Source organism: Dermacentor albipictus, chromosome 5, assembly GCF_038994185.2.
Source record: "Dermacentor albipictus isolate Rhodes 1998 colony chromosome 5, USDA_Dalb.pri_finalv2, whole genome shotgun sequence".
Taxonomy (NCBI): Eukaryota; Metazoa; Arthropoda; class Arachnida; order Ixodida; family Ixodidae; genus Dermacentor; species Dermacentor albipictus.
In genome coordinates, this window is record NC_091825.1 from 41,640,394 (window position 1) to 41,655,983 (window position 15,590).

General features: G+C 47.5%; 1 protein-coding gene and 1 pseudogene across 1 annotated transcript in view; one reads left to right on the forward strand and one right to left on the reverse strand.

The window, feature by feature from the left end:
* Positions 1–15,590, forward strand: part of LOC135902147 (uncharacterized) — a 154,177-nt gene that overhangs the window by 56,573 nt on the left and 82,014 nt on the right. The window contains exon 8 of the mRNA XM_070538356.1: positions 2,648–2,843. Coding sequence (XP_070394457.1) covers positions 2,648–2,843 — 196 coding nt within the window. The remainder of the gene's footprint in view (positions 1–2,647; positions 2,844–15,590) is intronic.
* LOC135902100 (uncharacterized) lies at positions 3,810–8,143 on the reverse strand (annotated as a pseudogene).

The window sequence follows — 15,590 nt, forward strand, 5'->3', positions numbered from 1 at the left end:
CAACCATTACACTGTTAATACCGTTGTCCTGTGTTTTAGGATGCTTTCCTTTTCGGGGGCATGGGGGACGGTAATGCATGGTTACATTGACTTCTCGATTGACCAGCGAATGCGTCAACGAAAAATTAGTGCTTTAATATTTAGATGGTTTCACAACATCTAAGAAAACAAACGTAATCGAGTGCCTTACATAAGTAAAAGTTTGCTTTATGTTCACTGTAAGTGCTCTCTGTACCTTGTCCAGTTTCTGGAAATTAATTATGCAATCGTAATGTATGCTGCTGATTTAACCCCACCAAGAACAACGTATCATTTGTGGTACGCTGAATTTATCACCTCAAAACCTGAATTTAGGGGCTGTAAACGTAACGGATATCTCGTAGTAGCATTTTCGATACGCTAGAGCGAGATTTGACTTGTGGGCACTTAGCAGCCAACTGCAAGTAAAGTGTTTATTATACTCGCTAGGTTTACTAGGAGATTACATTTGAGAAAGATCGCTTTGTGAGGCATTCTTGAGCCGTTTGCCGAAGCATAGAAAATCATTTGCGTGTCTGAATTACTTCTTCAAATAAATAAATAATTTAGTTGCTTTTTCTTTCAAAAGTATACTCGGCCCCAAATAAATGGCCCCAAATAAATGAATTTTTGCTTCCTTGATTGGAAACTGTATGGGGTAATTGTAGGTTTATTTAGGTGTAGCTCCAAGAATACTCCATAGTTTGTTTCTCATTTTTTTGTAGGAATGTGCTCTCCACGGGCAGAATAAATTGGTAAAAAAACGCTTGTAATTTTCCTTAATGTAGAATGGTGTTCAGTCTTCCTGGGGTTGACATAATACGCATGTATGCTAAGGAATTCCGTTGTCAACCTGGTGATACCCATGACTCCCACTTCAGTGTGAATTGTCTTCATGGGTGCGCTGTCGCTATGGTTGATGAGATGCATTGGCAAGAGACATTTGGCTTCCTTTTTGCTCAATATGCGTTTGAAACGATGACAAAAGATGAATGCATTGAGCTACCGGTTCGTCCCAAATCACCCGAATTTCCCTCCTATGAATGGTCAACCCGGTCAAGTTTTGAGATTGTATGGTAGATCTTGCAGTCGTAGTCCACACGAAGAGGGTCGGCATAAAAGCAACACGTTTGTGCAAATCCGCTGTTTTGTCTCGACGAAGTTCGACGCGACTAAGCAAATGGAGCTAGCGCTATGGCTGCTTCCGCTTTTCTATTGTTTCCGTTACTGTACGTTAAACGAAATGCATTCGAGCGGCTGCATTTCACTGGGGGTGAAATGCGAAAACACCCGTGTACTTAAGTTTAGCTGCACGTTAAAGAACCCAAGGTGGTCCAAATTTTCGGAATCCGCCCACTACGGCATGACTCATAAACAGACCACCGTTTTGGCACGTAAAATCCCCGAATATTTTGTTTCACTGTATTCGATTAACGCATAGCGCAACGTTACGCAAGCGGTTTTCTATGACTATTCGTAAGAGCCTGGCCGTTAGTCTAGACATCTGAAGCATATTTTTGGCGTAGCTTGAAACATCTATACTCCACGGGGATGCTGAAACATTTCTTTAGCTTCATAAGGTTTTGTGTTGCCGCCGTGGACACGGTAGACAAATATGTCTATCGACGTGCCGCTATATAAAATGCCCAAAAGCTGCCCAGCTTTTCCCAGACGTATGCGAAAATGGGACTGCTTTTTTTTGAACTGATTCCATTTTGTCGATATTACGCTGCCTATAAGCCCACCAAATTACGGCCTGTTGAAGAATGGGTTCAAAAGTGACTTCAAGAGGAGCAACTTATTTTACTATAGCTAGTTCTCACGCGTCGTCCTGAATGCATCCGGTAACCGTGGTAGTACCCGAACACGGTGGCAACGGTGATGTCAGTGCAGCATATTACGGGTACATTGTTTTGCCTTTCTACGGTAGCCGTTTTCTCAGGATTATCTATGTTACTAATCATTTGTCGCTTGGCGTAGCACGCGTCTGTCGTGCTTTCACACCTCTCCTTTATGCAGCTTCTCTACATTATGGTGCCCGAAGGTGGCAGCCACTATTAAATCAGTGCAAACAATCTATAGTAGCTAATTTAGGTATGCGTCACAGGCAGCATAGTTAAAAAAATTTTAATTATAAGCTTTTACGCGCCAAAACCAGTTTCTGATTATGAGGCACACCATAGTGACGGACTCCGGAAATTGCGACCACCTGGGGCTCTTTATTGTGCACCTAAATCTCGCCCTAAATTTTCTATACCTAAACCTAAACCCCCTAAACCAAAGGTAAACCTAAATTTTGGTCCCATCGAAATGCGGTCGCCGTGGCCGGGATTAGATCCCGCGACGACGTACTTAGCAGCCCAACACCATAGCCGCTAAGCCACCACGACGGGTGACAGCATAGTTTATGCAGACCATTGCTAGTAATATGGTTGCATAGCGGAAAAAGATCGCAATTTTAAAAGGATGAGAGAACAATTACTAGGCACAGGCCAGAAATAACTTGGAACTAAGTAATGGCAGTAGTTTACCTTTGTGGTAGCATATATGTTTCTTTTTTTATATTCATGTAAGCCAGTACGAGGGCCAACCACTATGGTGAGGCTCCCCTTGCTCTTCCGTTATGCAGCGTTCTGTGGAGCCACGGCTTGCCGGCGGAGGAGAAGCGGGTGTCACTGGCGGTCGACCCGAGCAACGACCCCAGCAGCGGAGGGTGCTCGGCCGGCCTCACGGACGACCGGAAGCACGTCGACTCGGGTGGCCCCATGGCCAGCACCGAGAGCTCGGACAACGTGACCCGGCCTGGCGTTCGATTCAGGCAGGAGGTACACCACCCGTGATCGAAGCTTCTTCGGTCCGAGGCTAGTTTACCGGCCATACTGCGAATCTGAGTGCGTGGACCAAACTGGACAGTGCCTGAATTACCGGCTGCGGGAGCACAACGTTGACGTATAGGAAAATCTTCCGATACCTGATTTGCTCTTCATTGCAACGAATGTGGGCGTGCACGCCTATTTTATAGCATTACGGCATCATGGGTGGAGCCAGAGAGCTCATAACACAAGTGATAACCGAAGGAGCACGTCTACGAAATTCCGTAGGCAACTGTATGAGCGCGGCACCCCGGTCGCTATTTATTAAGAAACTGAAATTTTTTAATGGTCTCATACCCGCGCCAAGTCTCACATGATACCATGCCGTGTCTGTGACCCGCATAAAATTGTATACGTTTTCGAAATAAACTCTTGGATGACGGCCCATGTGTTGTATCTTATGTACGTCCATGTTCTTTCAGCGCTACTCAGATTCTCAGTAAAAAAATTGCATTAACTTCTCGGGTTTACGTGCCAAAACAACGATCTGATTGTGATGCACGCCGTATAGTGTGGGACTCCGGGTTAATTTTGACCACCTGGGGCTTCTTTATGTGCGCCTAAATCTAAGTACTCGGGTATCTTGGCGTTTCGCCCCCATCGAAATGCGGCCATGGCGACCGGGATTTGATCCCGTGACTTCCTGCTCTGCAGCGCAACACCATAGCTACTATAAGCAACCGCGGCGTGTACTCGCATTCTATATTGTTGGATCAAGAATGAATTCTGGAGTTTTACGTGCCAAAACCACAATATGATGATGAGGCACGGCGTATTGGGGCAAGCCGGATTAATTTTGGGTGTGGCCCCAATGCACGGGAAACGGTCATTTTTGCATGTAGCCCCCAATGAAATGCAGCAGCCGCTGCCGGGTTTTGATTTCGTGACCTCTTGCTTAGGAGCGCAACACCATAGTCGCTAAACCACCGTGGGAGGGTTCTTTGAATCATCATCAGTATAGAACAGCAACCTGTTTGGCACAGTAGAAAATCACGCTGTCAAAAAGCGACGAAGCGCTCATGACGAGAAGTTGTTAAACATGAAGAACAGATGTTGGAAGCATAGGAGTGGGGATTATAGCATGACACCGGAAAAAAGATGTTCCAATAAAGCGGACAGGCAGCATTCCAACAAGAAAAGGGATGACCGTTTATTTCACAGTGCACTTATATAGACAAGGGATCACATGATCCGTACAAAATGAATGCGCGCACTGGCTGCGCAGTGATATGCGACGTCACGCTATAACGCTTCTTCCCCCTTCGATTAATTCCGAAAATCACTGGGTTGGTATCTGTTCGGGGGATGTCACACGTGTGCTCTACGACGAAGGATTTGCAGCTCAGCTGTAGATGCAGGGTCTGGCTAGTTCGAAGAGCCAGGAACAGCTGTTCCGGAGGTGGGCGAGTCAGATACCGGAAGCTGATGATTGGCAGACTGTCGCGCGTGGAACCACCAGAGGTGGCATGGCGACTGGCTCACTAGACATCGGAACAGACGGATGAGCTGCGCCTTCCGAGGCTTTAGAAGCAGTTTGTACTGGCGGGAAGCTTGAGGAACCTGGGCTGGCATAGCGGGCTCCGACGTGGTCCGCATGCGTAAAATCTCACCGCCCGCGTTACTTTCCCCAGATAGGTAACGCGACTAACAACCTGCGTCACGACACCATCGTCCCACGACGCTCTTTCACCTCGCACAGTTTTCACCCACACAGCGCCCCCCACAGCAAAACATCGAGGAACCCCATGCGACACATCATTGTGTTCTTTCATGCACTGATGCTGCTCCCCCATGGAGCGCGTAAAATATGGTTTTAACAGAAAGCTTCACCCGTGGCTGTCTTTTCAAAAGCAATTCCGCCAGCGTCTGGCCACTGGTACTGTGTGGAATATTCCGATAACTCATCACATAGCTGTCCAAGCACTCCAGGAAGGAATGCTTCTTTTAGTTTAGTCCGTCATGCAAGACATGCTTTAATAGGGCTTGTTTAGTTATCTGCACTAACTCTCGGCCGCTCTGTTAGTAGCCGCATCCCACGGCGGCGTCTTAAACATGTCTTACACCGTTCACACTCAAGAACGTTAAGAACTCTTGAGAAATTAATTGTGGTCCATTATCACTCACAAGTACCTCTGGCATACCGTAGGCGGCAAACACACTACGTAACATCTCAATGGTTTTGTTAGCAGTAGTGGATGACACAGGCCAGACCTCGATCTACTTGGAGAACATGTCGACGAACACAAGCTAAGCCTGGCAGCCTTTTACAGCATAGTCGACGTGTACGCGTTGCCAGGGTTTTGTGGGATAATTACATGGCTGCACAGGAACCGGCGCAGCCGCTTTCTCCATGGCGTGACACACCCGACACTGTCGAACGTAGCTCTCAATCAAAAAGTTGAGACCCAGCCACCACACAAAGCTTGTTGCTACAGCTTTCATGCGGCTAGCTCCAGGATGGTCTTCATGCAATTGATGCAAGACCATTAGCCGAAGATTATCAGATATGATCACCCTTGATCCCCATGTTATGCATTCTTGCTCTACTGATAGCTCATCGCGACGTGAATAAAATGGTCTCAACTCTTCGGAGCTATGCGAAGGCCAGCCATTTAGAATGAAGTGTGTCACGCCAGACAAGGTGGGATCACGTCTGGTAGCTTTAGCCACTTGATCCGATTTTAGTGGCATGCTGACCAAAAGCAAGAGACTCTGGAGGCTTGTCGTCCACTACAATAGGCCGTGGTAGCCTGGACAGAGTAGCAGCCACTTCAACGTTTCTTCCTTTCCGGTATATTAGTTTATACCTGTACGCTGGCAACTTAATTGCGCATCTTTGCATTCGAGCTGCAGCAAGTGTCGGCACAGATTTGTATTGGCCTAATATTCCGAGCAGCGGCTGATGCTCTGTGCAAAGAGTGAACTCTCTTCCATACAAGTAGCGGTGAAATTTTTTTAACCCGAACATCAGTGCTAATGCTTCCCGCTCACCCTTCTCAGCTGATGTAAGTGTTCTAGACGCAAACGCCATTCGCCTCTCTTGTCCCTCAGCAGTCTCGTGAAAAAGGCCAGCACCCAACCCATACGACGAAGCATCACACGACAGAGCAATTGGTTTCGCTACGTGGTAAAATGTGCGCACAGTACTCTTGGCAAGCAACTGCTTCGTGGCAGCAAAAGCTTCGCTACACTCCCGTGCCCACAACCACTTTTCGCCCTTGCGCAACCTACAATACAATGGTTCTGCCACGCAGGCAATGTTGCTTAAGAACTTTGCGTAGAAGTTTAACATGCCTAGATAAGCCTCTAGCTCCGTTTGGCAAGTGGGCTCTGGCGCTTCCGTGAGCGCCTTTATATTTTCTTCCATGGGATAAATACCGTCAGAGCACACAGTGTGACCTAGATAAGTCACAGTGCTCTGAAAAAAAAAACGACCCTTCTTTCAGAGTCACGTTGTAATTATTAGCCGCCGCAAGACTAGTTCCAACGTCTTTTGGCAGCAGGTGATATTTTTTTCGCGACAGAAAGACGTCGTCTATGTAACATCCCACGTGCGGTATACCTTTGAGCACCTCATCCATGAATGACTGAAAAATGGCTGGCGCGCTGGCTGCACCAAAGGGTAAGCGCTGGAACTCGGAAAGTCCCATGGGCGTATTAATGGTTAGCAGTGTTCGGGACTTGGTAGTAAGCGGAATCTGCTGATACGCGGCTGAAATATCCAAAACACCTTGCCACCCGCTATGGCAAAGTACAAGTCTTGCGCTCGAGGCAATGTGAAGTAATCGGTCTTATAGGACGGGATGAATGGTCACTTTGTAGTCTCCGCACAATCTCAGTGAGCCATCTTTTTTTCTGAATCGCAACCACTGGCGTTTCCCAATTACTTTGATTCACGTGGCGTATAACTCCCCTTTTTTGCGGATTTTCCCAGCTCCTTTTCTACATTATCTCGTATAGCGCTTACGGAACGCTTCTGGCCGTGCCAAAGACTGGCGTACAGTTCCCATTTAAAACTATCCTTGCTTCGTAATTCTTCACTACCCCGGGTTTCTTAGAAAACACCTCTGGGAACTTTTGCTTCACTGCTTCCACTTTGCTAGCGTCGCTTCCATTTATAGACAGCTCTTTTCCAGTCAAGCCTAGCCTCTCGAGTCAACTTCGCCCCATCAGCAGTGGGGGCCGTTTGCCGTGATCTTTGGCAATGATAACTGGCAGTCGCAAAGACTGGTTTCCAGTCGTAACGAGAAAGTTGCATTGCCCTTTCACTGGAACAGGTTCCCCAGTGTGTGTTCGTACGGTGACTCGCGATGGCTCGCCATTGATATGACGAAATGCGTTCAGCCTAACACTATGAGGACTTAGGGTTATAGCAGCTCCCGTATCCATCTGCATGCAGTTATATTTCCCTTCTACGTTTTCTTGCACTTTGTATCCAGAATGGAATGTATTAATAACATGGTACACCTCTAATTCAGAGTCACTGTCAGAGCAGTCCGCCAAGTTCGCAGTCGTTAGTTCTCTGCGCTTACTGGGACACATCATCTGTAAATGGCCAATTTGTGAACAGCTGTGACACTGGATGTTCTTATACCAGCAAACACTAGCGTCATGGGCTTTGCTGCATCTCTCGCAGACTCGCTTGACGTCCTTGAACTTCCAAAGCTTCCATTTCTTTTCAGTTCCCAGTGCTCTTATCGTCATGACATGCAGCACCACTTCCCTGCCTTCTGCATGCAGTAACGCTGTTTGTCGCGGTGCCTGCTCCCGGTCCAAGGCTATCTTGCACGCCTTATCAAAGGTTAAATTTTCTTCAGCAAACAAGGCGAGTTTAGTTTCTTCGCGTCTTATGCCTGCCACTAATCTCTCTCGCAGGGCGTCTTGCAGGAACAGTAGGAATCGCACCTCCTTGCTAAACGCTTTAAGGCCACTATGAAATCCTCGACGCTTTCTTGTTCCTCTTGTGCTCGCCTGTTAAATTTGCAACGTTCGGCGATCACCGAAAAGCTTGGGCTATAGTGCTTCTACAGCAGCACTGTGACCTCTTGAAAGAATTTGTCCCCAGGAATGGCGGGTACTACCAAACTTTGGAGCACCTCGTACGCTCGTGATCATATCACGCTCAAGAACACGGCCAGATTCTTTTCCTCTTTGATATCGTTTGCTGTGACAAAATGCTCAAAGCGTTCTAAATACGATTAAAAATTCTGATCCTTCTCGTCGTACTCGTCTAGCTTTCGTAGTCTCACCATTTCCAGTGAAGTGACTGTGTACTTATCCGTTCGCTCTCCCGACGACTGCGTTGACTTGTTGCTCTGGTACCGATTATTTCATCCGTTCCGGGCCATGGCTGCCGCCGCTTTCCTTTCTGTGGCTGTCGACTACAGATCGTCTATGATGCTGCTTCTGTACTGAGGTAGTAGAAGCGGGAACATTCGAACCTCGTCGCCAGTGCAATAGAGCAGACAGGCAGTATTCCAACAAGCAAAGGCCGACCATTTATTTCACCACTTATTTCATTATTTATTTCATAGACAAGGGATCACGTTATCCGTACAAAAGGAATGCGCGCACTGGCTGCGCAGTTATATGTGACGTCACGCTATAACAGATGTAAAGATAAATTTTATCTCGCCCCAAGATCCCGCGCTAAGTGAAAGCCGGACGATTTGAACCATGCACAGAAACATTGCAGTATGCGCAGTAGTAAACCTGGAAGAATAGGCTGTTCCAAGACGCCTCACTTCTACATTGCGAGCAGACCAACCTATTCATGTCAGGGTTTTATTGCGATAACAACGATGTGGACAACTTCAGGCGAATTTCTGCCATCGGCAGCGCCGTCGCCGTGAGGTTCTGTATAAAGTACATGGGCAATAATAAAGTAGCCGAGCTCCGTATTCGGTATGTACGAGTGAAAGCTTGCGAGGGTGAGCCGCCGAACACCGCTCAATCTCGCATGCGCGAGCTAAGTAGGCGGGCCGGAAGCGCGCCCTCTATTGTCCCACGCGAGCCACGGGGGTGAGGCTAGGGGGAAGGGGGGGGGGGGGGCGTTTTTCTCAGGCGGCTGCTGCTTACGGCGCGGCCGTGTGAGCGCTGCATCTTGAAAACGATCTGCGACAAAGCCAAAGTGCGCGACTGCACGGCCACCATCTTCAAAGCTATCTGTGATGTTTGCATAGTGCGCGTAGTGCCGATGGCTTGGTATTCGCTGTGCTTTCGACGTTTAGTTCGCATTGAAGCGAGTGATGCTTGACGGTCAATTCGCTCACTGCGTCTGCCATGATTCCTCGCTCCACTGTTTTGACAGCTACTTTCCGCGGTCTTCGAGTGAGATGTGTTCATGGTCACCTGTGTGCGCGTGACACCGTGCTTGTTAATTTAGTTAGTAAGCGAATGTTTACAAGTTTATGCGGGAGAGAAAACTAATATCCTTACTTCGTGTGGATATTTACTACTTTGGTATCGCAATCGATGCTTCGCCTTTCGGGCCAAACTGTGCATGGCTCTTCTTTTTTGGTGGTGAGGCATCGCGAGTGTCAAGTTTTTTCTGGAATACTGTAAAACGAACACAACTGTTTATTTCTAGTTATACAGGAGGGAAAATGTCACGGACAGCGAGAAATACATTTCTTAAAGGGGTGGAAACACCAAATTTTGAGACTATAAAAAGCCTGTTGTAGGCTGCATCTGTATGCGAGGACAACCACAATGAGTATTGAATGCTGCAAACATTTCAAAATAATTTTAATTCAGCTCTAAAAAGTCAAGAAAAGATCCTTCTCGTGGTCGAGACCCATCGCTAGCGGGACTGTTAAGACGTGACAGCGGAAGAACGAAAATATTGACGTCACAGCACACTAGCATGAAAACGTTACGTATGATGAGTAGGGATGAAATGCCGATTACGGAACCTGCTTAACCGAGCGATCGAGCATAGCCTAGCATAGCATAGCTACAGGCATATAGAAATCCTTTCTGAATGCAAAGAAAGCGTAAGGCGTGCAGACACGGACACAAGAGGAGAGAAGTGGACAATAGGAACGCCGCACTGCGGCCCGCGAACGGCAAACGGCGTGCGGCGAGTTAGCCGTGCCGGTAACGTGGACGTGCCTTTACACGTTGAGTGTAACGCTAGCCGGCCGCGGCTCCGAAAGGGACCAGGATATGCGGCGTTGGTGTTGTCCACTTCTCTTGTGTCCGTGTCTGAACACCTTACTCCTTCTTTGCATTATGAATCCTTACCAACTAGCTCAGCTGTCGTTCTAAAAATCCTTTCTATATGTATGCTACAGGCTTCTAGAACACTGTAACTGAGCTAGCCCTGGCCCCTGGCTAACCAAGACATGCATAGCGTTGTAGCGGAGAGCAGTTGACGTAGCATCTGCGAGTCGCATAGTTCGGCAGCTCGGAGCGGCCTCTCGTTCACTTGGCGATTCTCAACGTGTAAAGGCCCGTCCACGTTACCGGCACGGCAACTCGCCGCATACCATTTCCGGGCCGGGTTTTGCTAGCGAACGACGAGATTTCCTTGCCCTAGAGAGGATTGGACCACTACTAGTTTGTGCGGCAGCCGTACGGCAAAGCGGCCAATCAGCGACCGAAAAGTGGTCACTAAGGCACCGGCGGCAGCCTCACCGCCGCTAATCGTTCGGCGGCGCCGATATTGTGGCTAGGCCTCTTCCGGTTCACTTCAAAGCTAAACCTGACGGCGCTTTAGAATGAATCAGCGACACTCACAAGCCGCAATATTTTCTTACCGTTGTTGTTGCTTTTCGAAATAATAATAATAATCGCGACATTCATTTCGAGTTGCCAGTTGTTCACCTCTGCTGGAAGAGCACGCGTATGCGCGAGCAGACGACGCAGCGTAGTTTTACGTCACTATTTTTTTTTATCCATGTAACCAAGCCATGTTACGATTCCTCTCCTAGGACGTGATAGCGTCACCCGGAGCCCAGAAACCGAAACCGAAATCGCTCGGTATAATAAATAATAATGCTATTATTAAATTATTTATCAGGTATATATGACTCCCACGGTGTGGTGTGTATCGTGCTTCTTGAAGCAGTACGCAACGATTCAATGGAAGAAGGCATGAACGAAATTTTTCATCTCTCCACCCCTTTAACGAAGTCATTCTCACATTCTTAGTTTTTACCTCCTACCTAGTGTCATCTAATGGGCATGCTTCTGCGAGAGCACCACCGTGTCAGGGTAATAGACATATACCTACGAGAGATAGATAAAATAGGCGACTGTGGTGGCGTTGCTCTGCGGAACGAATATCTCAATGAAGAATTTTTGTGGTAGTAGGGCACAAAGTCCGCGAACTACTCCTCCCATTTCAAGGTGCTCACTCCGTTTGACCCAACGCTGCCCACAAAGAGATGCGTTCTGGAGCGCACTAAGAAAAAAAAACAGACTAAACAAACCAAGAGATGAGAAAATATGCTTCGAAAAAGATATGACAGATGGCGCAACTACATCGAAATGGAAAGGGATGAGAAATGAGGAGAAAGTTCATATCAACAAGGGACTGAGGCAGGGGTGTCCTTTATCCCCAGTGCTGTTTTGATGTACATGGTGAGGATGGAGAGGGTGCTAGAAGGTAGTAATATCGGTTTTAATGTCTCATACAAACAGGCGGGTACAGTAGTAGAGCAGCAGCTTTCAGGTTTATTTGATGCGGGCGATATTGTGTTGCTAGCTAACAAGTAAAGTGATTTGCAACGTCTGGTCAGGAACGTCTGGCCATCTGTGGACAGGAAGGCAACAATTTAGGCTTGAAATTTAGTGTTAGAAAATCAGGTGTTATCGTATTCGATGAAAACAGTGAACAGACAGTGACGATACAGGGCCAGAAAATACCTAGGGTAACAGAATATAAATACATTGGTACATGGATAAACGAAGGCAATATATATATATGGAAACACAGGAAAAAACAATAACAGTGAAGGCGAAGAGAAATGCAGCCATAATGAAGCACAGAGTGTTATCGGGATACAATTGGTACGAGGTGCTCTGAGGTATGTGGAAAGGTGTAATGGTTCCAGGGCCTACTTTTGGAAATGCGGTTGTTTGCTTTAACCCAGGGGTACAATCAGGACTCGATGCGAACCAAAGGTCAGTGGGTCGCCTGGCATTGGGCGCTCATGGGAAGACTACAAATGAAGGTGTGCAGGGTGATATGGGCTGGTCTAGATTTAAAGTGAGGGAAGCTCGCAGTAAAATTGAGTATGAAGAACGACTGAGGAATATGGAAGAAAGTAAATGGGCTGGGAGGGTGTTGAGGTATCTGTATAGGAAAAACATTGCTTCACAGTGGAGGAAAAGAACTAGGAAGCTTACCAGCAAGCATGCGGCCTGTAGGGTGGGCAACACAGCAACAAAGAACGTCAAGCGGTAAGTCAGAGAGGCCGAAATTAGCTCATGGGTGGCGGCAATGGAAAATAAATCTCCCGTGAGTAACTACTTCAGAGGAAAAAACGAAATCAGGAAAGAAACCATTTATGATAACTCAAAGGGAAGCTCACTACGTTTCGAAGTGATATCGGGATGCCTTAGAACACGCACCTATAAAGCGAGATAAAAGAAGGAAGAAGAAGCATGTGCTTGCTGTGGTAAAGCTAGGGAAACTATGGAGCATGTGTAGTTAGAATGTGAAGACATCTACCCAGCGGTCGATTTAGGCACCACTGGCCTCCTTGAAGCCCTTGGGTTCAGAGGGAGCAGTGTTAAAACAAACATGTCCGCAATAGACATTAGTAAGAGGCGACTGGAGGATTGGTGGAAGAAAAGTAGGGAAACGACAAAAGACAGAGACGTACAAAATCACAGTGCGCAGTAGGGGATCAGAAAATTTGGTTGTGGGAGTTCATAGTGCTCTTTTTTTTGTCTAACCTAGGTAGGATATTAGGCAGTATAATAGCAAGAGCTTGGTAGAGCAACCCACCGCCCCATTCGGAAGGGGACGTTCATAACATCTATCCATCCTTCGGGAAAACTCACTGAATAAAATTAAAAGTAGCGACATACTTTTAATTTGCAGCCGCAGCTGCTGCGAGGAACACGGGAGGAAGCAAGAGAACAAGCCTCCCAAATGCTTTTCTCTCTTTTTTTGCTTCTTTTCCGCGTCTCGGCATGGGGGAAAGAAAAGGAACCTAGGAGGGAGCGTCAAGTGACAAGTGACAATCTTGAAGCCTAGTCATAAAAAAGTTTAGAGGAATGGGATGATGGCAAATAGGCTCTCACGTGATAGGAAAGCGGTAGATTTAGTCGGCTCATTTTGGTCGCATCTGCTGCGGGGCTTTTGGAATATACGTGCATAGTACGCATGGAAAACGCACTCCGAGGTTTAGTGAAGGAATTCAAGAATATGAAGCAGTCGAGCCTCTGTTGTCAGTCGCGTAACGCACCGAACCACCACGGGGCTCACCGCTTAAACAGGCAGCAAACAGGCACTAAGGTGGTAGCGAAAGAAGGCGTCGGGAAATTACCTGGTATCGTACCGGACAACCCGCAAGGGCTACCTCAAAAACCACTGGTCGCGTTTCGGGGTGGTTTCAGGGAAACGAGGAAACCTTTCACCCTGCAAGCAAGGTGACCAAACCGCCCTTCCGACGATGATTTGTCGCGTTTAAGGCCATCTTACGGGAAATAATGATGTATTTCGCCCTGACAAACATGTGCAGGAGGGCAAGTGAACATGCGGGTTCCGCAGTAACTTCTTTCCCGTGTGAAAAAAAAAATCATCCCATCAACTACGCCAAAGGCCCAACGTTGTACTGACGAACCGGCGATCCGACCATATTTCAGGCTGTGCCGGCCCATTGTTTAGCAGGCGGTCCCAGTCGACGCTGCCGTTGTGATCAATGCCTTCTGCTTCTCAACAGACCGGCGAGAATTCAACAGACGCGTCTCAACAGCGTAAGGACGTCGCACCACACAGTCTTACTAAATCATACGCGTAAATCTCGAAAGAAAGGCAACGGCATCGGCGTCTGCAGTGCAGAGTAAGGCTAATTTTTTCTTCGAGAACGAAAGGCGCACAGCAGACACTTTTACTAAGCAAACACGCGACAGATATCTATATCGCGGTACATCTCGTCTCCGCCTATATAGGTGCACGGCAGCGGAAAAAAAATTGCAGATAAAATTAAGGGCCCTTCCACTCTGAACACATACACCAGCGAAGCGGTGTATGTGGGTCCCTTAATGAGGAACTGCACATTTGCCGGGGGTCGGCCTGGCATTTCACTTTCTTCGGGATCGGCTCATGTATGGGGAGCACTTAACGCATGCTTCACTTCCGCCACGGGTCGGCACGTCATTGCACTATCTTCGGGATGAGGAGTTTTGTGTCTAGATGCGGACACGATACTCGGGGAACTAGCCTTTAACAGCTTCGCTGTATATATACGCACCGGAGTTCACAGCACACAACTGCTGATTTAACGAAACCATAGACCCCATTCGGACATACTCTGGACGCGTTTCGAGGTGACAGCGCCGACTAACTGCAGCGGTAAGTGCAAGTGGCACTTTGAAAATTATGTCGTCATGGGTCTGGCTCCCCATTCTTTCTCCACGTTTTAAGGCAACGTATTTGAAGCGAAGAACGACCGCCGCTGTAGGAGAAATCCACGCGTTACACTTCTTACGTGCCTCCATGCCTTTGACGGCTGGCGCCACTGAGCCACTAACGATTACCACGTACCGAACAATGATGAATGGTCCGGCAATAATGTGGGCCTAGTCCTACCCAAAAGGCACCGCGCACAACGCCCAGCAGAGCTTCGAGGAGGTTGGCTTGCCGAGGCTAGCGGAATCACGTGACGTCCCTTCCTAGCTTTCTTTTTTTTCCTTCCTCTGTGCAGCTTGGCGTACTCACCACCATGAGTTGGCCGTCGACTTGCTGCGGCGAAACGTTCGCAAGAGATTTGACTGTTTTGGCTAAGTTTCATGGCTGCCCGCGTCATTGAAGAACTTTGTTTTGGTTTTCTGTTAGGATTCATTTCATGGATAGTGAAGATGCAAGAGTGTCCGAACGAAGGTTTTTTTATTTTTTTTTTGTTCACGGGCTACTGAGCTCACGCATCGGTAAGCTTATGTATAGATGCTATTTTCAGTGCTCGTTCAGACTTTTTTCTTGATTGCGCTATCATCAACAAGTGTATGAAGCTATGCAGTGCGTAGGCTGTGTTCTGTAATATATCGTGCCAAAAGCATATTACGCGTTATTATCGTACTATTGAGAGGCTTTGTCAGCCCAGGCTTCAGTTGGGCGCCGCAAATATATTTCGTAAGAGGGAGAATAAATTACCGTGCTTTGCATTTGTGTTGCAGAGCGAAAGACCAAGACTTGTAACGTGCCTATTTCTATGTGTGTATTTCGTCCTTGCAAACCATTGTATACAAATTAAGTACGGGATCCACTGTGTTTCGCTAGCTCAAGCCAGCGGAACCAGTTTGTCATGAAGGTGTAGGACCACTTTCACTGCATGCAGAGGTGACAGCGTTATGATGAAACGGCGAGAATCGTTCAGATGTACCGCGTTTCATTTTCCAGGACATTTTCCAGGACACTCGCGTTATGCAGGCTAATATGTGACGCGCCTTACGTTCGGCCATCGCGGTGATAACATGACTAAATTATGAAGCTCCACAAACTCACACATCGCAGCCGATTGGGTA